General features: G+C 38.1%; 1 protein-coding gene across 17 annotated transcripts in view; it reads left to right on the top strand.

The window, feature by feature from the left end:
• Positions 1 to 23310, top strand: part of PPP3CB (protein phosphatase 3 catalytic subunit beta) — a 76871-nt gene that overhangs the window by 44283 nt on the left and 9278 nt on the right. For 4 of the 17 annotated variants that reach the window (XM_043519156.1, XM_038409660.2, XM_038409664.2 and 1 more), the window contains 5 exons: positions 3371 to 3448; positions 6374 to 6458; positions 7341 to 7438; positions 16378 to 16407; positions 18016 to 19695. In XM_043519156.1, the coding sequence (XP_043375091.1) occupies positions 3371 to 3448; positions 6374 to 6458; positions 7341 to 7438; positions 16378 to 16407; positions 18016 to 18194 (470 nt within the window). In that variant the 3' untranslated portion in view covers positions 18195 to 19695. Of the gene's footprint in view, positions 1 to 3370; positions 3449 to 6373; positions 6459 to 7340; positions 7439 to 16377; positions 16408 to 18015; positions 19696 to 20230; positions 20294 to 23310 lie in introns of those variants that run through there. The other 13 variants (XM_043519157.1, XM_038409661.2, XM_043519155.1 and 10 more) reach the window with 4 other exon arrangements.

Raw genomic sequence — 23310 nt, 5'->3', positions numbered from 1 at the left:
ATGGGAAACCCTGATGCGGAAAAATCAAACTTTCTTCATCAGTTTTTAAGTCTGCCTCTTGCCTTAAATTATTAGCAGAGGATTTTGCATTTAATATGCCTAAAGTAGTGTAATGTTGTTTAAATTTACTTTTAAAAATCTGTCAGAGGAGTTTACATGTCTGTTGTCCCACAGGAACAAATGTGGAAATTCTGGACTATGAGTCCTTGTGATTTAAAGGACTTCTGTTGTATTAGAGTATAATGTATCTTATCTTACACAGTGCCAAGCACATTGTAGGCACTTTGCATATAACAGTAAATAATGCTGTAATTTCTTTAATACGTATTTGTTGATGTACAATTACATTGCACTCTATTTAGGAAATGTATTACTTATTTTCCTTTTATGCTGCCTTCTACATTTATGTGGAAGTAATGGTTGACTGTGTGTAATTTTACATATAGTGGATATATTCAGAGCTTAAAATGTACTTTTTTAAACAGCAGTGAAACATATTTATAACTATGCATTAGGGGAATATTTGTAGAGCAATTGGTAAAACTATTCAATTCTTAAAAGGATTTACAACTTTACTTGATATCAAAATATAAGTGTTTAATTATACTTCCACAACATGTTTCCTTTTAAAATGATAGTATTTGCATTGGCAAAAGTTAAAAAGTGATGAGACTTGTACATTTTATATATTAAGTTATGTCCCCATACTCTTTCATAGTGCAGGTTCAAAGCTTTGTTGTAGGGAAGTTGTGTGTGTGTTTGTTTTTTTAACTGGCAATAAAGTGACAGATTTAAAGCAAAAATAATTACTAAGACTCTAGTGAATTGTCAGTCACACTTTGGACCAGTCTCTCTCTAAATCTCAGGGCCAGATCCTCTGTTGTGTAAATCAGCATAATGCCAGTTTGCCAATAAACTAACTGGGCATCTGGACCTCTCTATCTTTGACCCTGATAATGTGTGTTCTCAGTTATACCACTAATACAGTTTGAGGCATATGACAAGCATTTCTCAATTTCCCCCAATCACTGACTCAAGAAAGTTGGGAGGTATGGTGTGGGAGAATAATTCATTGCCCATTACTTTCATCTTAACTTTCTTGCAAACTGTCAAGCCATTCTGCTTACAAATAGGTTTGGGGAGACAAGGTGAGTGAGGTAATACCTTTTATTGGACCAACTTCTGGTGGTGAGAGAGACAAGCTTTCGCGCTACACAGAGCTCTTCTTCAGGTCTGAATGCCTTTCCTGAGTGTCACAGCCAAGTACAAGATCGAACTGATACTTTAGCATAAATAGCACATATCTGTTTGATCTTGTTCTCAGCTGTAATGCTCTGGGAAAGGCACTCGGACCTGAAGAACTCTGTGTAGCTCGAAAGTTTTTCTCTCTCTCTCCCCATTAAAAGCTGGTCCAGTAAAAGGCATTATCTCACCCACTTTCTGTCTCTAATATCTAGGGACTGATATGGCTACAACAACACTGCATATAAACATGTTTGACTTTTGAAGAAGGATCTTTCTGTACTGTTGAGATTCTTTTAATGAGAGTACCTACTATTCGGGTAAAGATTGTGTTTTTGTTTGTTGCTCATTAAGGTATATTGTCTTGGTTGAGAAAATTAAGTTTGTTGTTATAGAATTTGTGCAAGGGGATTTTTCTTTCGGTTAGTCTACACAGCACACTGCCTTTAAAGGAGTGTAGAGTCCATACGTTACATGCAGAGCTAGATGGGTATAAATAGCAGTCTAGGCGTGAGGCACTACTTAGGCAAGTAGAGTAAGGACATACCTGAATATTGTGAGTATGAATGTACCCAGACATGTACACTGCTCACCCAAACAGTGTGTCCTTGCTTCACCTCACACTGCTATTTTTAGCAGTGCAGTGCCTCTCTGCTAGGGTCTTTCTCCACTGCAGGGTAAGACTTCAGCAGTGGGGAAAGGCTCCCTGCTGCTGCTGCAGCAGCCTTTCCCCAATGCAGGGAAAGGCACCTGGAGTGGTGAGCTACCAGAGCTGTTGCTTACTGCAGGGAAAGGTTCCAGCAGTTCCCTGTGGTGGGGAAAGACTTTGGGAGCAAAGAGATTTTTCCCTGCTGCAGAGAAACATTCCAGCAGAGGGGAAAGGCTCTGGTAGATTTTCCCCGCTGCTGAGCCTTTCCTGTTGCCTCCCTTCTGCCCTAGCACCTTTTTACTGACATGTGTAGGTACACACTGTAGTGTGGGTGCAGCCTGATTTTTGCTGCTGAATGTCGTTACACATAGCCTACACACTGCTGCTAGCATTGTGCCATGAAGGTGTAGCCTTTGTTTGCTAAGTAGTCAGCGAAGCACCATGTGAAATTTATTTGATTTAGCTTGGCTTCATTAGCTAGTATAGTAATAAGTACTAGAGAGATCCCTAAGATGATTTGTCATTTTATTAATATAGGGTATTCCAAATGTATGTGAAGTGTTCCCCATATACTTTAAAGATTATTTGAAAATCTGCTTAATGCTTTTTTTCTCCTCTGTGTGCCTTCACTAAATACTTTGAAAGGTTCACAATTTTCTTTTTTTTTCTTGTCATCTGTACATTTGCATGGAATTACAAGGTAACTTCCTAAAAGAATAATCTAATTGTAGCAGATTCACAGCTTTTTACATTAAGGGCACACTTTTCGAGCACTTGAAAGGGGTGGCTCCATCATGCTTTTTAATAGGGCAAGGTGTTTTTGCTGGTAGGGTCCATTAATATTTCTATCAACTGAAAAATAATGTTGGCATTTATCCATGTCACAAACATAAATAATAATTTTAAATATTGGGTTCCATTTCCCCTAATGGTTTTCTCTCTCATCCCTTCGCCTGTTGCATGATGTTGTGGTTAATCGGGGAGACTGGAAATCTCATCCTTCAAAGGCTGCATTTAGAACCACTTTTTATTTTAATGATACTAGCTAACTGCTCAAAATTTAGTCTGAATTGATCAGCTTTTGTACAAACTATAGCTCAGAGTTTATTGGTTTTTCATCAGATTCAAGATTGCTTGAATGTAGAAATATCATTATTTATGAAAGGAGATCCTTTCTAAAAAGAACTAATTCTGGACCATGAGTGTGGGAAAAGAGGGAAGTCTGTGATGCTGTTCCAGCACTCTGTCTTTGGACAGTGGTGTTACCTTTGCATAATATTTTATGTTACATTCCATGAATATACACATTAGGAAAAGTGTCTCTGTCTGAGAGCAGATTGCTGAGCAGCTGAAAAAATACATACTGGGGTGGGAAATTTTGTCAGCCATAAGTGCAGACAATTTGTTATACCTCACATATGAATTAATATATGTAGCAGTGTACAGTCAGTTAATTCATTATTATTCTTTTCAACACAGTAACAGAAATGTTGGTGAATGTTCTGAGCATTTGCTCTGATGATGAATTAATGACTGAGGGAGAAGATCAATTTGACGGTAAGGTCACCTTTATATCTCAAGTATTATATTTTCATGGGAACGTTTCTATAGTAGTGGTTGAGACTTTGATCAATTGTATTATATGTTGGAAAAAATTATGTTGTCTTGGGTTTTTTTCTTTTCTTTAGATAGTATTTTTATATTTGTAATATAATATAATCTTGTTAAATAATATTATTTACTGTACTGTTCAACAAAACATCTTCAAAAATTCCTAGAATTTACTTTACCCGAAGAATAGAGTTGATTTGATACTACACTTGGATAAACAGTAATTGTTATCTAAAAACCCCTCTTGACACTGTCTCTGTTTTTGGGGCTTCAGAATTTAATCCTTACTTATTATATTAAAAACAGTAACAAATAAATTGTACTGTAGAAAAAAGCTGTATTTTCACATCTTGAAGGTTTTGATTATCTGTATGAGCTACCTGAATTTTCCTGGCATTTATTTTGTTGCCAGAAAGGTGAAAATTAAAAATACAGCCCTAGATCCTGATCCTACAAACACGTAAACATACAGTATTACTCACATGAGTAATCCTATTGCATTTGGGGTGGAGTGGGGGTGGAATATTCACATGTTTAAGCGATTATTTCATTCTCTAAAATGGCAGGCTTTTGTTTAGTTTCTCCAGCAGAGACTCACTCAGCATTTATTGAGTATGCTCCCTCTTTAGTACAGTAGTTGAACTATTTCCTAATTTTGTTTGTTTTTGTATTTATCTCATCTCCTTTAACAATTTCTTTGCTTGATGTATTCTATCTTCTCTTCATAAATAGATTCTCCAAATACTTGACAAATTTTCCTTGCTTATCAGAATTGTAAAATGTATCCAATGTTTTCCACTTTTTATTCAACTAATTTAAGTGTGGCAATTTTTAATTTCCTTCACTTTTCTTTTCCAAATTCATTCTTTATTAGCACTGCCAGGTAAAATATCTTTGTTTTTTTTTTTTGTTTTTGTTTTTTTAATTTGTCTCGCTCACTTTTTTCTCCATCGTTCACTTCTTTTTTTTTTTTCTGCACTCTCTATCTGAAGTACAACTCTCATATGGCAATAAAAAAGGTACAGATCGGACAGAATAGTAATGTTTTGAAATATGACTTCATAGATCCATAGTATGAATGTTATTGGTGCAGAACATATTTATATACTGATATACATATGTAGAATTTTTGTTTTATTATCAGTGTGTTAAAAATATTTATAAAGATTTGTATTTGTGTAATCAGAAGTCCTATTCCAAGACATTTGTCTTTCTGTGCATGAAAATTTTTCTCCTTTCTTCCATTCCTCTTTTTTATTGAATTTCATTCTTTTATCTATCTCTAATATTTTATCTTTGGACCTGCATGTGTAGGGAGCATTCAGTTTGCCTTGTTCTGTATAATGATTTTTAGTGTGAACATTTTACTTCAATTGTGCATGAAATATGTTTAGAAAATGTTCAAAAATCTTGTTTGTTTGGTACATTTAGCGTCTTCTAACTAGTTTTACATGGAAAAAAGTAATATGTACGCTGTGCAATTTTACAGAGGTGTTGATATAATGGTTGAAAATGGATCTATTAACTTAAATATATAGTAGCTAACAAACATTTTCCCAAATCCCAAACTGTAGACGCTTTGTTCAGAAATATTTTTTATTAGATTATATGATCATTTGTTCAACAAAATATTTGAGGTCTGTACCTGTCATTAGAAGGAAATATTTTTAATAGTAACGAACACATCAGTTTCATGTGGTATTTAGAATAGTTATGTGGATCTCTTGAAGAATAATAATATTGCTGAATGTGTTTCAGATTAATAATTGTATTGCACGTGGGTTGTGGAAGGTGTGGAATATATAATATAGCATTCCAAGTTCACCTTCCACCTTTTGGCCTGTCTTGCTTGAATGCAACATATGGCTATGTCTCCATGTACCGCAGTGTGGATGATTTCTTCCCCAGATGATTGAATATTCAGAGGAGACTTCTGAAGTGACCATAGCTTTAATGGTGTTGATCTCTCCATTGAGGGTCAACAAGGGAAAGCTGTGGGGCCTTCCTTCTGCCCACAGTAAACTAAACCAAAATAAATGGTAGGGATGAGGAGGGAGCTCCTGCGCTGTAGCGGAGCAAAAGGAGGCAGTGATGGTCCTCCTTTTCCCACTCCAAAGCCTCCTTGGTAAATTTTGTTTGCATTTATATCTTTCCCAACCAATCTGTCACTCTCTTCTGTGGAACGTGCAGCATTTATTCCAGTCCTTTGGTAATGGTAATTCCTGCAAATGGTGCAAATTTACAAGCAAAAATAGATAGTCCCTAGAATTGGGAGGTAAAGGAATCCTCAAATATTCCAGCTGACTTTGCAGACCTCTGCCACTGAACTCTTTTGGTTTTGGTGTGTGTGTGTGTCTGTCTGTGTGTCTCTCTCTCTCTCTCTCTCTTTGTGTGGGTGGTGGTGGTGGTGGTGTTTTGGAAGCCTATGCAGAAAGGCTGTCTACCCTTGACTAGTTCAGTCTGCCAAAGAATCAGTACCAGAACGGTGACCTTTTGTGTCTCGTACATGTCAGCTGCCGCTATGTTGTGCTGGTAGGGCTTGTAATTGATTCAGGTGTCAGTGAAGAATTCAGTAATTGAAAAGCCATGAGAATGAAATGTGATAGTTGTGAAAGCTGCAGTATCAGTGGTTTTGATAACTAGATTCACTTGAGGTTTTTTCATTTTGTGGATGAGGCATTGGTTTTACTGGCCTCTTAAGGTGAGCAAGGCCAGTTTTATAATCAGTGCACACTTAAATGTTTTGGGTGTTGGACTTCTCTTAGGAGAGTTGTTGAATTTACAGAGTTGTACTGAATTAATAGAATAGTATATTGTATAGAATTGTGGCCCTCTCCATGAGCTTGAGACCTTCTTTTATTCCATTGAAAGTAGGTACAGCTGCAGCACGAAAAGAAATAATCAGAAACAAAATACGTGCAATTGGCAAGATGGCAAGAGTCTTCTCTGTTCTGAGGTAATTACACATTCTGTCTCTCCCCAGTAACCCTGTTATATTGGAAGAGAAAAATCTAATCCAGGCCATGGGATGTGAAGTGTTCTTCATGCAGACCCATAAGCAATAGCTTAGTTAAAATTCTGGCTTCACAAGTTGTTTTAAAAGATTGCTAGTGTTGGGGTATTTGGAGAGAAAATGTTTTTATTTTGAAAGTTACCTTTGAGACCTAGAAAAAGTAGAGCATGTCTCTTTTTAATCAAACAGCTAATCACTGTGTCCTAATTACAGATGTCTGCCTGTCCCTACCTTGTGAACAGATATCAAAATGACAGTTGTATAACAAAGGGGATTGGGGCTGGTTAGGAAAATGTCATGAAGCTCAGGACTATTCTGTTACAGATTTTAACACAGTATACTTCTGAAGCTGCCTATGATTTGGACATAATCAAATTTACTCCAGAGTGTGCTTTTGCCCAAAAACCAACATAGCTCAAATAGGTATTATTGTTCAAACTTGATTTCCTCCCCCCGAAGACTTACAGAATCTTTGGGCCAGCCTGTGAGCCACTTGATCACACTGATGAGCTGTTACTCTTAAGGGTAGTTTAATTAAAGCAAATAAGACCACACATGTAAAAAAGGGGCAAGCAGTCTGTCCGATATTTATTTTGCATATGTATTAAGCTCTAGACAGGAAAAGACAGACCCGCAAACTAGTATCTAGCAGATCATTTGTTCTCCAGGTTGGAAAGTTTGCCCATTGTTAATCCTTTGAAGTTTGAGCTGTGTTAAATCGTGACATGGATGAAACAGCAAAATATATTTTTCCTTATTTTATTTAAATTCTTATTTAAGTGGCTTTATAGTAAAGAAACTGTCATTGCTTTTCTTCCACTATAGGGAGGAGAGTGAAAGTGTGCTGACACTCAAGGGTTTGACTCCCACTGGAATGTTACCTAGTGGAGTGTTGGCTGGAGGACGTCAGACGCTGCAAAGTGGTAATGATGTTATGCAACTTGCTGTGCCTCAGATGGACTGGGCCACATCTCACTCTTTTGCTAACACTACACATAATGCATGCAGGGAATTTCTAATGCTTTTCAGTTCTTGTCTTAGCGGCTGAGATAAACATAGTGTTACATGTTAATCAGGCAATGTGAAATGGATACCTAACCAGGGTATAAAACTAAAAGCAAATATTTTGTAGTGTTAGACCAGTATTGTCAGTCTGAGTTTCCTTAATTTAAAAATTTTTAGGTGGCACAAGTGTCTCAGATGTGGGGTGACTGTATAGAGCTGATAATGAAATCTAGAGTCATTTGGTCATTACATTACAGAAAGTGCAATGTAATTCTTCATTTTTTACTTGTCCACTTTTCATTTAAATAGTTCTATTACAGAGATGATACTAGTTTTAATTGGTAAATGTCAAATACTTTTTTGATGCTAGTATTAACAAACAGCTGCAGGCTGCTGAGCTTCGTTTTTCACTTCATTGACAGATTGACATGTGCTGTGTTTTGTACCCTGGGAATTAATGCCAAAGTTTGTTCTTTGTGTTGTTTGTCAAATGTTCTATGTATAATTAACTTCCCTGAATTGTCCTTGTAACATGCCGTTTCCTTCCTCTGCAGATGTAGCTGCTTTCTTAGATCTGTCTGTCTCTCTCTAGGTATAGCTGTATGTCTGTATAAGTGTTAAAATTAAACCACTCTCCCAGCTACTTGTCTGTCTCTTGATGTAGAAGCAACGGTGTAGCACCTTATTTTTGAGGCTTGCTGCATTTCCTGCTGCACATTGTCTGTGCATTTTGGAGATTAATGTAATTGAAAATATTCAGTAATTGTTATAAAATCAGTTGAGAATAAAGGGATTGAATTTAAATCTTGTAAATAAGTCAAAATCAAAGGGTGTTAAGTGTGCATATATTTTTGCATGAAAATAAAAAGAATGCTACACGAAATATACCTGTAATCTGGCTCATTGAATGTTTTTGTAAAAGTTGATTTTTTTTGTTTTTTTGTTTTTGTTTAAACATGGAATCATCTTTTCAGAAGACCATAACAGATTAACTAGACATAGGAGAAATGTTATGAATTCTTACAAAATATGTCAAAAGGATGAAGTCCAAATTTATGTTCATTGTGGTGGATAATTAAAATATCAGGTTGGAAGCTGGACTTCACACATGCAGCACTCTTAAGCATAAATTACTTGAATGCATTCCAACTTTCTGTCTTGGGCATTTGTATAGTACCAAACACTATCTGGGCACTGATTTCTAGCAGTATTGAATGATTTTAATATATGAACAGAATCCCATTTTTACACAATCTATTTTCCAAGAGTAGCTGCTTTGTCATTTTGAAATTTAGATACTCATAAAGAAAAATTCAGAAATTTCAAATCAGGTTTTTTTAAAACCTTTTATTGAACTTTCAATTAATTTATCAGAGTTCTTCTTTAATAGTTTTGAAATATAAATGTCACATTTTTAAAAAACTTTTTGATGGGTTCATGATGTCTACAGGTTAAGTTTCTATGTTCCATTTATGTATGTTATTGTTTTGTGAATGTTGTCTATAACTAATGGTGTCTGTTCCTCAATCCATCCAGAGCATTCCAAAAGAATACGTTATAGTTTGTTTGTGTTTTTGTTGATTTGTTGTTGTTTTTTTAAATTGTCTGTGCTCTAATTTCCTCTCCCTCATTTCCCAGTTTTTCTTCATATTGCATTATAAACACCAGAGAGAGGATCAAACTGACTAGAAAAAAAATGTTTTGTTAATGTAACGCATGCAACATATTACCACTAGAGGAGAAAGCTGGACATTTGGAAAGTATGCAAAAGAGGGTTTGTTTTTTTTGTGGGGGAAGGAGTGTTTTTTTTTCCACTGACTTGAGAATGCTTTATTGTGGTATTCCTTGATACACTGAATCAGTCCATTAGCTATTTCATTCTTGTTTCACTGTTTCAAAATAATCCAATTGTTAACTTTTCTTAAAATATAATATTTTAGTTTTTACTGATCAATATGCACCAATTTAATTAGATTTTTCTCTTGTACTAATATGTATGCATCTTTTAAACAGAACCTATTAAAGATTTTGAATATAAATACAACACAGTTTCCAAACTACAAAAGGGAAAGTTCTGAAGTAAAACAACTATAATAGAACCAAATATTTATTAGCCAATGCTATAGTGAGGTTTCACATTGAAAAGATTTCATTTTTTTTTTTTTTACAAAATACCATATATTTACCAGTATAGTATGAAATGTCATAAATAATTACAGCTAAACTACATTTGAGAAAATAAATGAACAAAGCATATTTTGTGACGTATAATCCTTGCTCTTCTGTTATATTTGTTTACTTGCTAGTTCACAGAATTCAGTAATGGTCAATTAATGTTAATTAGCGAAGTTCTCGTGTTGATTGGAAAAATCATCTATTTGCATAGTCAAGGCTCAATCTGCTTCAACTGTGTAGTTTGTATTTTAGTGGGGTGTATGTGGTTCAAGTGATTTGGGCTGAAACTTTTTTTATCAGAATAGGTAGTATATCCAGATATATTTGTAAAATTAATATTTACTTTAAGTACAAACACAGATATAAATAAACCAAATTAAGCAGGTTTGAATTGGAGCTTCAGAAATGTAATTTGGACCCAACTTCAGATTTTTGGCAAGAAATACTTTCGGTCAGAACTCTTTCGTTTTGAGATCAAACGAAAAATGGACACAACATTCCTTAAAGGGACAATAAACTCTGTAGTAAGTTATTAGAAGAGACTACGATGGTAAAAAACCCAGATGATATTAGTACCCTGTCAATGTACCTGAAATAATTTGCTCAGGGTTGGCCCCTGGGGGAAGAGCTGATTATTTGGGATAGAATGCAGAATAGGGAACCTAAAATGATACCCAGTCTGAAGTATCTAAATTGTGAGGAAGGATTAAATAAACTGATTCTCATTGCAAAACAGAAGAGGCCGAGGTGTAACAACATAAATTCTAAGCATCATGTAAGGGGTATTGTCAATAGACATATATTTATTGCTGAGAAGAGCAGAGGAAACAACCTGAATATTAGAGTAAATTGGGAATAACAGCATAACTATATCACGCAAAAGGAAGTGAGCATATTAACCATTTGAAAAACACCTGGATTCATTTCCGGAAGAGAGATTGAGTGGAATTCAAGGTTGTTAGTATTGAGATAAATTTTTAAAGGGGAAGGTATTTTGGGTAACATTGCCTTTGTCTGTTCGGAACATTTTTTATGTGAAGTGGAGTTAAGCATTTAATAGTATACTGCTTACATGAGCAAATTCAGGCAACTTGATTTCACTTGTGCTTCATTATTTTAATGATGCTGTAAGATGTAACTTTTCTAGTGCCGTTTATTCAGTGGAATGAAGTTGTCACCATTTATTTGAATTAGGGCTGTCAGTTAACTGCTGTTAACACCTACGATTAACGCATGTTAATATTTTTAACACGCATTAATCGCAGACCCTGTGGGCGAGAGGGCAGCATGAGCTGCTCTGAGAAACCTGTTTGGTCAAGCGCAGTTACACAAGCCGCCACCAGAGGGCAGGAAGAGACGAGGCTTCAGAAAGTAAGGTAGTTCTCATCCCTGCATTTTTAAAGTAAAAACAGGACAGCCAGAGACTCGCTGGAGCGCCTCCTCTCCTTTGCAGGGCTCGTTGGAACCACCCTCCCCATGCCTCCTGACCCCCCCAACCACCCTGTGCTACCCGCAGCTGGGGCTGAGCTGTAATGCTTCCCGCAGCTGGTGCTGCCTCTTGATCTTTGCACTGCCTACGGTGGGGTGTCCCCCTCCCCCTGTGCCGCCCAAGGCTGTGACTGACCTCCATCCTGAGCTCAGGGGCACCCCACCCCCCCAAGCCCCATGCCGCCCACGGCTAGGGCTGGGGTTGACCCCTCCCCCCCATGCTAGCCAGGGCTGGGACTGACCCCTCTGCCCAAAACCTGTGCTGTCTGCCCCCTCCTCCCCTGTGCTGCTTGCCCACCCAAAGCTCCATGCCTCCCCCAGCTGAGGCTGATTTCCCCCCTCCCTTCCCCTGGCTGAGGCTGATTTTCCCCCCCCCCCCCCCCCGCCCGAGCTCTGCGCCTTCCCCAGCTGAGGCTGATTTGCCGCCCCACTCCCCCAGCTCTGCACCACCCAGGGGTCAGCTCTGAAGCCAGCACTGCCTGCCAGCAGCAAATTTCTCCAGTTTCCTGCTGGCAGGCTCTGCTACCTTCAGCTGATCCCCAGACAACAGCCACCTCTCTCTACTCTGCCTTGCAGATGGGACAAATACCCAGTTTTGGCGGAAGAAGTAGTGACAGCCAGGACAGAGCTGAAAAAGGGGACTGTCCCGGCCAAAATGAGATGTATCGTCACCCTAGCCAGCCCGGGGTTGTTCCTGGCCTGCCCCTCGCTCCCAGGACCAACCCCCGTGCGTCGTGCGCCATTGCCCCTAGCTGGCTGCTCACTCCAAGGGTACCGCATAGAGAACATAGCCTGGTGAGCTCAGCTTCCCTGCACCAGTTTCTCCTCCCCTACAGTATGAGCAGTCCCTGAGGTAAAATCCACCATTATTTGCAAGCAAAGGCTTGCTCAGCTGAAGGGAGCCCACCTAGCTCAATAAAAGGAAGTGAGCCTGTTGAGACCAGTACCAGAAACCACCCTTCCAGAGGCAGCAGCAAGACAGCTTCGTCGTCATCCTCCTGCGCAGATTATTGCTTACTTCCTCCCTCCCCTGTCTTCCCCCAACACTGAATGCTTGTTTGTCTGAGTGATTGATTGGCTGAACAAGAAGTAGGACTGAGTGGACTTGTAGGCTCTAAAGTTTTACATTATTTTCTTGTTAAGTGCAGTTGTATTTTTTTACATAATTCTACATTTGTAAGTTCAACTTTCGTGATAGAGATTGCACTACAGTACTTCAATGAGGTGAATTGAAGTTTCTTTTTTACAGTGCAAATGTTTGTAATAAAAAATAAATATAAAGTGAGCAGTGTACACTTTGTATTCTGTGTTGTAATTGAAATCAATATATTTGAAAATGTAGAAAACATCCAAAAATATTTAAATCAATAATATTCTATTATTGTTTAACAGCGAGATTAATCATGATTAATTTTTTAATCGCTTGATGGTCCTAATTTGAATGGGATTTAGCATTCTGATTAACCGAAATCCTGATTCAGCAAGAAACATAAGCACATGCCTAACTTTAAGCTTGTGAGTAGTCCCAGTGAAATCAGTTGGACTGATCAAGTGCTTTGCTGATCTTAGCCCTTGGATACCAATCTGATCATTACTCAGAGGACTGGGAAGAGGCTTTTTTATTGGCCTAGATGTTGCATCAGCTCTGACTTTTTATTAACAGGGGAGTCTTAGAACTGCAGAAGATATAAAATATCATGCCATCTTTCCTTGAATGTCCTTATTTAGAATTCCCTGTTAAGCTAACTGAGAATTTTGCTTCAGTAAGGATTTCAGAGTTGGACCTATTAATATGCTGTGGTTCTGTTGCTAGGTGTATCAGAGTTTATTAAGGATTTCATTTGTAATTTAGAGAATCTGAGTTAAAATGTTATAAATTGTTTTTCTTTGTTATATTTTAAAAGCAGTTGTATTTTCCAATGGGTTTGTTCCTTTATGCTTAGTGTAACAAACTGCCTTTCTTATTTCAAATCAATTATATATATATATCCTGATATCTCTCTGAAATAACGGGGAAAGTAGAATTAATTAGGTAATAGGTTTTGAAATTTGTATGTATGACAAAACTACATAATTTACAGAGGCCAAGCAGTATCCGTGATCTTTTAGGAAAAAGATTGAAAACAAAGGCCTCATGGGTAACAAGAAATGATGGAGAGAGGTTTAGTGCTGTATTTTTGGCAAACTGGAAGAATAAAAAGATAAAAAGGAATTATATGTTTGGTTAGCTTTTAAGATATTCCTAAAAATAGTTAAATTTTTGCTATTTGGGAACATTTTTTTTCCTCATAAACATGGAAAATAACCATTCACATACAAGTGGCTATTTGACTTAATCCTGAGATATCGTCTCTTTGCATTTGAGGACAGGAAGCTTTTTGTAACTCTAAATATAAAGGTTGTAAAAGTACTGTATTATGCATACAAGGTATTAATACAGATGACTATTTTATAAGACACATTTTCCAAAGCAACACTGTAAAAATTGTAATTATTTGTAAAACAGTGATTTTAAATCATAATGTAGGTAATGTATATATTTGTTTTCTATTTATTTTCTTACTCAAATTATATTTCACTAATATAAAGAATTCTGAAAATCTGTTCTGATCGAATCACAAATTAATCATTTCTGTCTTGCTTCCCCAAGATTTACTTTAATATCTATTCCATTCCAATTGCTTTTTTCTTAAGAACCAGTTTAGCAAACAAGTTGTTAGCACTGTGTAAACTGTCTGTTGAATGGAGAAACTTCTTAAACTTCTGGGTGCCACATTTCAGGAAAGATGTGGACAAATTGAAGAAAGTCCAGAGAAGAGCAACAAAAATGATTAAAGGTCTAGAAATCATGACCTATGAGGGAAGATTGAAAAAATTGGGTTTGTTTAGTCTGGAGAAGAGAAGACTGAGGTGGGACATAACAGTTTTCAAATACATAAAAGGTTGTTACAAAGCAGAGGGAGAAAAATTGTTGTTCTTAACCTCTGAGGAAAGGACAAGAAGCAATGGGCTTAAATTGCAACAAGGGCGGTTTAGGTTGGACATTAGGAAAAACTTCCTAACTGTCAGAGTGGTTAAGCACTGAACTAGGGAGGTTGTGGAATCTCCATCATTGGGGATTTTTAATAGCAGGTTGGACAAACACCTGTCAGGGATGGTCTAGATCGGGGTGGGCAAACTTTTTGGCCCAAGGGTCACATCTGGGAATAGAAATTGTATGGCGGGCCATGAATGCACACAAAATTGGGGTTGGGGTGCAGGAGGGGGTGAGGGCTCTGGTTTTGGGTGCGGCCATAAATGAGGAGTTCAGGGTGTGAGAGGGGTCTCCGGGCTGAGGCGGGGGAGTTGAGTGCGGGGGGGGGGGCGTGAGGGCTCCGGTTGTGGGGGCGGGCTGTGGGGTGGGGCTGGGGATAAGGAGTTTGGGGTGTAGGAGGGTGGTGCTCTGAGTGGCACTTACCTCAAGCAGCTTCCGGAAGCAACAGCATGTCCCCATTCTGGCTCCTATACGGAGGCACAGCTGGGCAGCGCGCAGGCACTGCCCCTGCGGTGCTGGCGCTTGGGGCAGGGGCAGCATGCACAGTGAAGCCCTCAGGCTGGCCCTATGCGTAGAAGCTGCAGGGGGGCCATGCCGCTGCTTCCGGGAGCCATGTGGAGTGGCTCCTGACCCCAAGCCTTCCGGGGGCTTGAGAGCCAGATTAAAACGGCTGGCAGGCTGGATGCGGCGCGCTAGCCATAGTTTGCTCACCCCTGTTCTAGATAATACTTAGTCCTGTCTTGAGTCCAGGGGACTGGACTAGATGACCTCTCGAGGTCCCTTCTAGTTCTATAATTCTATGATTCTAAATGACCGTTCTGGAGGTAGGATTGATGGAAGGGAGATGCACAGAATTACTTATGATCATTTGTGAAATGTACTCAATTTTTCACTGTAAAGATTTAGTAATAAGTGGTTTATGCAGCAAGGCTGTACTAGAAGAAGATGGCTAAGGTATTGGTAGTCTTATTAGACCTAATAATTTTGCATTAAGGCAGACAACTTTGTAGATTGTATACTCATATTTTTTACAAAATATGAACTTGGAGAATCCTTAAATATAAAAAGTATATATGTTTACACAGCTACTTAACTTTAGAAACACTAACTGATCAATCAGGGCTATGTCTACACTACAGACCTTACAGTAGCACCGCTGCAGCTATGCCCCTGTATGGTCTCCCATGTAGCTGCTCTATGATGATGGGAGAGAGCTCTCCTATTGGCATAATTAAACCACCCCCCATTGAGCGGCGGTAGCTGTGTCGGTGGGAGGGCATCTTCCGCCAACATAGCACTGTCCATACCAGCACTTCTGTTGGTAAAACTCATTCGGTCAGGGAGGTGTTTTTTTCATACCCTTTTTCTACAAAAGTGCTAGGGTAGACATAGCATGGATCTTTGAAATGTTGACATTGTAAATTCATCCATTCACCGAAGTATATGAGTGTGTTTGTCTAAAGTTCCTCCGGTTATAAAGATCTTGGTTTACTTCCCTAAATGCGAGTTGCTGTTTGGCAGTTTGTAAATGTGACTTGTTAGATTTTTGTTTGTATGCTCTAATACCTGAATTTCATTTTAATGAATTCAGTTTGAATCACAGCATCACTTTTTTGCTTAGAATTCAGTGCTAAAATCCAAGTAGAGAGTTCAGCTTCTGAGTGCAAAAGATGTGTGCAAGAACCATTGTCTCAAACATTAAATAAAAAGATAAAATCCATTTGTACTAAATTAGTATTTTGTTTTACTAATAAAACACTGATAGTCTTAACTTTGCTCCTTTATAACATCTTTCTTGGTAACATAGAGTCCAGTAAAGTGCTATGGACCTTCAAAGAATTTGTAGAACCTAGTTGAAACCAAAATATGCCCCTAACCTTAACAGTATTTAGGGTTGTATGTTAGTTTTACGTAAAGAAATAATTGACCAGTTGCATACAATAGGTAGATTAAGTTGCATTATATGAATGTTGCATTTGATAAACTGTCGCTTGAGATATAGGAGTCACTTCTCTTCAGTTTAAAAAATAGTCTTAATTTTCACTGAAAAATATTTGCAATCAGATCTGAGCTAGGGTGATCATTGCCTTTTCTGCTATGCGATATTACACTCCTCATCTTTCTCATTCATTTTGCATGCATCTGCTCACTTCTGTACAGCCACAGTAGAGGCAATTGAGGCTGAAAAAGGTATGATCAGAGTCTTTGCCAGTGGCAGAGATCTGTGGCGTCTGGGCGGGAATTCAAAACTATTCTGTGTGCATGAGTCTTACATTCAACTTGCACAACCAGAGATGAATCAACTGTATTGATTCATCCTTTTTATATGTAACATTCATTTCTTGCCTTAGGATAATAACTTCCTTTAATAATGTTTCAGAGAAATCATTTTGTTTTCCCCCCAGTTTCTTTACAAAATGTGCAATAGTTTTTTGCTTTTTATTTGTGTAAAGCATGTTGTGATATGTGGTTTGTGTCTTGACGACTTTAAAAAGTGGTAGTGTTGAATTTTGTTTTTTCTGAATTCAGTTGCAAATAAGTTTTGAGTTGGGGGTGGGGGTTATTTATGCATGTTTCTTTTGATAAAGTTTATTTTTAGTGGCTTGAAATCTAATCTTTTCATTACTTTCCATAACACATCTGGTAGTGCAAGACCTATCATTACAGTGTTCCTATTTTTACTATGTGATTTTGAGGGTAGTTTGCTGACCAAATTTGTTTATAGTATGTGTACACACCTGACAATGAAAGGCATAACAAAATACAGGGGTTGCCAATGCTGCTGTACCAAATATGTTGCTGTACAGGCACCCTTTGTTAATATTAATGTCGTTAAAAACTCCATAAAATTTTAGGGTATGTAAATAAGAGCCATTTATATACACATTTTTATTTCCTATATCACAATGTTAAATGAAGTGAACGACAAACAGCATAGCAATTAGGAGACCCTCCTTAGTATGTTTCAGATTTGGTCGCAAAACACCATTTAATGACTACTTTTTTTACATTATGGAAGTCAGCTATCCAAAAATGTTATCAAGAGCCAAATTCTGTTCCATTGTAATCAGTGGATACTGCGCGCGCACATACAACAGAAAATTTTGTTCCTAAGACTTCAGGCTTTTCATATGATCAGCCATTTTTACATCTAAATGCAGCTTAGTAAGAAGGCATTTCCTGTTTCATTTAAAATGATGTGTAGAAGAGTAATATCTAGTTTCTTGTTTTAAAGCAGTGCCCAACTGATGACATCTAAGACTGTGGTTGTGTCCATTTCAACTATCCACATGATTAGAACAGAGTTAGAGCCATATTCTGCAGTTTTGCCTGCATGAAAACTGCAGGATCAGGACTTTGATTTGTATGCAAAATCTGAAGGCTTTTTTTTTTTTTTAAACACTTGTGCTGCTTTGCCTTCACTGCACTCGCTGAGCTGCTTATTGACATTCCATTGAAGTGAATGGGATTTTAAGATGAGCCTGATACACGCAACAGCAAAGCAGTTGTTAGCACTAAGCACACCAGGAGTGCTCAGCAGCAAAGTAGGTTTAAGCCACCTTGATTCTTACTGAAAAATATTTGCCATATACTATTTTGATTGTCAGTTGAAATCATGATTGCCACTGAACATTCTAGAAAAGCACATTAGATAAGCTTTTATTAATTCAGTTGTAGAGCCATAGAAGTTTCTTTGGCTAATTTCTTAGATGTCTTTTTAAATCATTTTATTAGAAAAAGTATATACTTTCAACTTATTTTTCTGTTACTGACCTATGAAATTTGCATTTTATTAAGCAATACGAGGATTTTCTCCGCAACATAAAATCTGCAGTTTTGAAGAGGCAAAAGGTTTGGATAGGATCAATGAGAGAATGCCACCAAGAAAAGATGCTCTTCAGCAAGACGGTATTAATTCTGTAAACACAACAAATGCCAATGGAAACAATGGGACTGGCAACAACAATGCACAGTGACCACACCAACTTCTGGTTTACTCGTATGTCTTGCCTGAGAATTCCTAGATTACTGCTTTTTGACATGACAACAGATGAAATAGCCAGGGGGAATCGGTCAAATTGACTACTTAATATGATGTGGAAAACATAACTTGATCCCGCTGAAGACAAACCATCATGCTTTTGAGGCAACAGCCCCTCTCTATAAGTGATGACGGAACATCTGTGAGCATGCTTCATATATTTACAGAAATTCCAACATTGCTGGCTGAATCTTGAGGAGAGCTATGGGAAAATGGTTGGGCTGTTATCACTAAAGCACATCTAGACTAGCATTTTATGCTTATCATAGTCAACACTTTAAGTTTACAAAATGGGATTTTCTTTTCAGCAGAGCTAGGTTTTTTTTTTTTTTTCTTCCAATCAGACTTTCAAATACAACCCTAAGAGCTACTATTTATTAATGGACATTGGTTTCATGAAGTGTCTTTAAAAACATAGATTAGAATAGTCTTAAAAAAAAATCTGAGGCTGCAAAAAGTGTATGTTAAATAAATGAAAAAAATGCCAAAAATCGCAGTTGGTTATTCTGTAAAATGCTGACCTCAGGTGTACTCCTTAGATGTTGCTAATTCTGTATTATATTCACTGTATTTTTTAGTTAAAGCTTATCAGAAGATTTCTATGTAGGAATGTTTATTACTTGAACACAGATTTTAAAATATTTAATGTAGAAACTTTTATGCCCAACTTTTGAGACTCCTCTCCCCACCGTGAATTTAAAATATATTTAAAATTTTAAAAGTCTGAAAAATAATGCAATTGTTAATTTTAAGGTACTTTTAATTGAACTTTGTACATTATGTTAAAGTACATTTTGATTCATATCAAGTCTGTAAAGCGTGGCATTGTATTTTGTGTATGCATGTTTTCATTTTGCAAATATTTAATATATAGATCTCTGATGTACAGGAACAACGTCTATAGGTTATATAGATGTTATGGGTACTTTTACTTTATTGTGAGTGTTAAAGTTGCTTAAATAGCTAATAATCACTGGCCAGGCTGAATAGCTGCAAGCTTTTTATTATTTTTCTTAATTCTATAAAGAAAACTGAAAATGTTATGGAAATATTTTTATTTAGGCAATGCAGCGCATAAGCAATTGTTCTGTTCAGTTGTTAAGGCATTAGTGAAAGTGTAAAATTGAGACTGCATGTTTTTTTAGCTACAGGACTGCTTGGTTAAACTAAAAATTGAAACCATATGCTGATTTGTTCACAAATAATGAACTGTACTGATTGCCACTGTACTTTGTTATATATTTTGACATTTGCTACCTACCTTTCTCATCCCCTGGAACACAACTTGAAACTTAAGTCACTAGAGTTCATCTCCCTTTTTGTTTGCCATAAAGTACAATCTGTAGAAACCCCTGTCTAAGTTGAAAATTTTATGCATGTTCCGAACTATTCAAGTATTTTATAAACAGTAGCACACAATAAATTTTGTGCATGGGCTGCTGCTTCTAGCATCGTGTTTTTGTTTTGTTTTGAACAGTATTTTCTAAATCATTTTTAATTGGCAAAAAAATGGGTATAGTGTAAATGGTCACTTAATTCAGCTTTAAAGCAATACTTTACAGCAATATAATTGAAGCTTAAATTGTCATCTTGAATTTCTGCTTCCATTTATTTTGCTAATTTTTGTTTAGTGAGTTCTTGCAAATAAAATACTTCAGAATTTTTCTCTACATTAAATTTGACATCCAGTGATGATTTGTACAAACCTACAAGGAAGGTCAATATTAGGGTTCATTCAAGTTTTTTTTTTTAAAAAAAAGCTGTTCATTATTGATGCCTTTTGTATTTGCTCAGTGGTTGTGAATGACCATTTGTGATGTCAAGTAAGGTGGCTTATTTGAGAGTCAGTAGCTGATAATATAAGGTTGAATCTTGCTAGTCTGTTTTGGTTGAAGGTAAATGAGAAAATCTACTAAAGACTGTGGTATATTCTGAACTGAACCTATTCTGGTTTTACTTTATTTATTTTAGATGCAGTTTAATTGGAAATAGTGATGAACAATCTGAACACAGAAGACCAAGTGACAAACAAAGGTAAGTTATCAGTAGACATAATTCATGGGCTATGTAGTGTCTGATAGATGACATTGGGACAGAGCAAAATTTGCACCAGTATCATACGTGTATAAATAGGGGCCTACCAAATTCATGGTCCATTTTGATCAATTTCACAGTCATAGGATTTTAAAAATAATAAATTTCATGATTTCAGCTATTTAAATCTGAAATTTCATGATGTAATTGTAGGGATCCTGACCAGAAAAGGAGTGGGGAGGGGAGGGGTGTCACAAGGTTATTGTAGGGGGGGTTGCAGTACTGCTACCCTTCTGCACTGCTGCTGGCAGCGGTGCTGTCTTCAGAGCTGGGCAACTGAAGAGCAGTGGTTGCTAGCTGGGAGCCCAGCTCTGAAGGCAGAGCCACCGCCACCAGCAGCAGTGCACAAGTAAGAGTGAATGATATGGTATTGCCAACTTTACTTCTGCGCTACTGCCTGCAGAGCTGTGACTTCAGTCAGCAGCTGCCACTCTCTGGCCATCCAGCTCTGAAGGCAGCAGCGCAGAACTAAAGGTGCCATGGTATGGTATTGCCACTCTTACTTCTGTACTGCTGCTGGCAGGACGCTGCTTTCAGAGCTGGGCGCCTGGCCAATAGCAGCTGTTCTCTGGTCGCCAAGTCCTGAAGGCAGAGCAGAAGTAAGGGTGGCAATATCATGACCCCTCTAAAATAACCTTGTGACCCCCCCCAACTCCCTTTTGGGTCAAGACCCCCAATTTGAGAAACACTGGGGTCCTGCCATGAAATCTGTATAGTATAGGGTAAAAGCACACACAAGACCAGATTTCATGGTCTATGATGCATTTTTCATGGCTGTGAATTTGGTAGGGGCCTAGGTATACAAATTTAACCTAGACAATGGTCTGCCAGTGCTGCCTTTTTGATGGTGTGAATTGGAAAAATCCACTAGTCCTCAGCCAATTGTCTTTAACTGATTGATTCTCTGTGACCAGTTTTGATCAGGTAATATTCTACACACGTGTGTGTGTGTGTGTGTGTGTGTGTGTGTGTGTGTGTGTGTGAGAGACACACACATACACACACATACACACGTGCAAAATACAATCCAATTAAAACTGCATTCTCTCTGTGAATACAATCCCAAGTTTTACGATGATCCCAGCATGTGTGGAGAGCAACACCAAAGCCTAAAGTAATTTGAAAATATTAAAAGCCTGTTAAAAGTTGCGTGGTCTCAACTTGCTCTGTTTGAGTAGCAGCCGTGTTAGTCTGTATCCGCACAAAGAAAAGGAGTACTTGTGGCACCTTAGAGACAAATTTATTTGAGCATAAGCTTTTGTGAGCTACAGCTCACTTCATTGGATGATACAGTGGAAAATACAGTGGGGAGATTTATATACAGAGAACATGAAACAAGGGGTGTTACCATACACACTGTAAAGAGAGTGATCAGGTAAGGTGAACTATTACCAGCAGGAGAGCAGGGGATTGGGGGGAACCTTTTGTAGTGATGATCAAGGTGGGCCATTTCCAGCAGTTGACAAGAACGTCTGAGGAAGCGTGGGGGGGGGGGGGAATAAACATGGGAAAATAGTTTTACTTTGTGTAATGACATATCCACTCCCAGTCTCTATTCAAGCCTAAATTAATTGTATCCAGTTTGCAAATTAATTCTAATTCAGCAGTCTCTCGTTGGAGTCTGTTTTTGAAGTTTTTTTGTTGAAGAATTGCCACTTTTAGGTATGTAATCGAATGACCAAAGAGATTGAAGTGTTTTCTGACTGGTTTTTGAATGTTATAATTCTTGACGTTTGATTTGTATCCATTTATTCTTTTACGTAGAGACTGTCCAGTTTGACCAATGTACATGGCAGAGGGGCATAGCTGGTACATGATGGCATATATCACATTGGTAGATGTGCAGGTGAAGTACTAGAACACCTTTAGGCAGAGAAATCTGCCTCTAACTGTGGTTTTAAGCAGGCAATCTTTTCACATAAATGAAGATGTGCTCCATCTTATTCTTCCAGTAAAAGGAGGATAAAGGAGCAACTGTATATGCCTGAGACTGAATACTCTGATCTATTCATGCTTCCCAACAGTGATCCCAATAGCATCCCAGTCAAATGCATTAAACACCTCTTAGTGGATGCATTGTCATCTCCATTGTTGTATGTGGTGTTGTTGTAGGCATGTTGGTCCCAGGATATTAGACAAGGTGGGTAAGTTTCACAGAGTCACTGGGGCAATCATAGAACATTAGGGTTGGAAGAGACCTCAGGAGGTCATCTAATCCAATCCCCTGCTCAAAGCAGGACCATCACCAACTAAATCATCCCAGCTAAGTCTTCGTCAAGCCGGGCCTTAAAAACCTCTAAGGATGGAGATTCTACCACCTCTCTAGTTAACCCATCCGGGTGCTTCACCACCCTCCTAGTGAAATAGTGTTTCCTAATATCCAACCTAAACCACCTCCACTGCAACCTGAGACCATTGCTCCTTGTTCTGTCATCTGCCACCACTGCGAACAGCCGAGCTCCATCCTCTTTAGAGCCCACCTTCAGGTAATTGAAGGCTGCTACCAAATTCCCCTCCCCCCCTCCACACACACTTCTCTTCTGCGGACTAAATAACCCCAGTTCCCTTGTACCCTCAGCCTGTCCTCGTGAGTCGTGCCCCAGCCCCCTAATCATTTTCATTGCTGGACTCTCCAATTTGTCCACGTCTGTTCTGTGGGGGTGTGGGGGAGAGACCAAAACTGGACACAATACTCAAGGTGTGGCCTTACCAGTGCCAAAGAGAGGGGAATAAGCAGCCCAATATGCCATTGGTCTTCTTGGCATCAAGGGCACACTGCTGACTCATATTCAGCTTCTCATCCCCTGTGATCCCCAGGTCCTTTTCTGAAGAACTGCTGCTTAGCCAGTTGGGCCCCAGCCTGTAGCAGTGCATGGAATTCTTCTGTCCTAAGTGCAGAATTCTGCACTTGTCCTTGTTGAACCTCATTAGATTTCATTTGGCCCAATCCTCCAATT

The sequence above is a fragment of the Dermochelys coriacea genome, chromosome 7, assembly GCF_009764565.3.
Source record: "Dermochelys coriacea isolate rDerCor1 chromosome 7, rDerCor1.pri.v4, whole genome shotgun sequence".
NCBI classification, from domain to species: domain Eukaryota; kingdom Metazoa; phylum Chordata; order Testudines; family Dermochelyidae; genus Dermochelys; species Dermochelys coriacea.
This window is presented reverse-complemented; position numbering and strand designations above follow the sequence as displayed.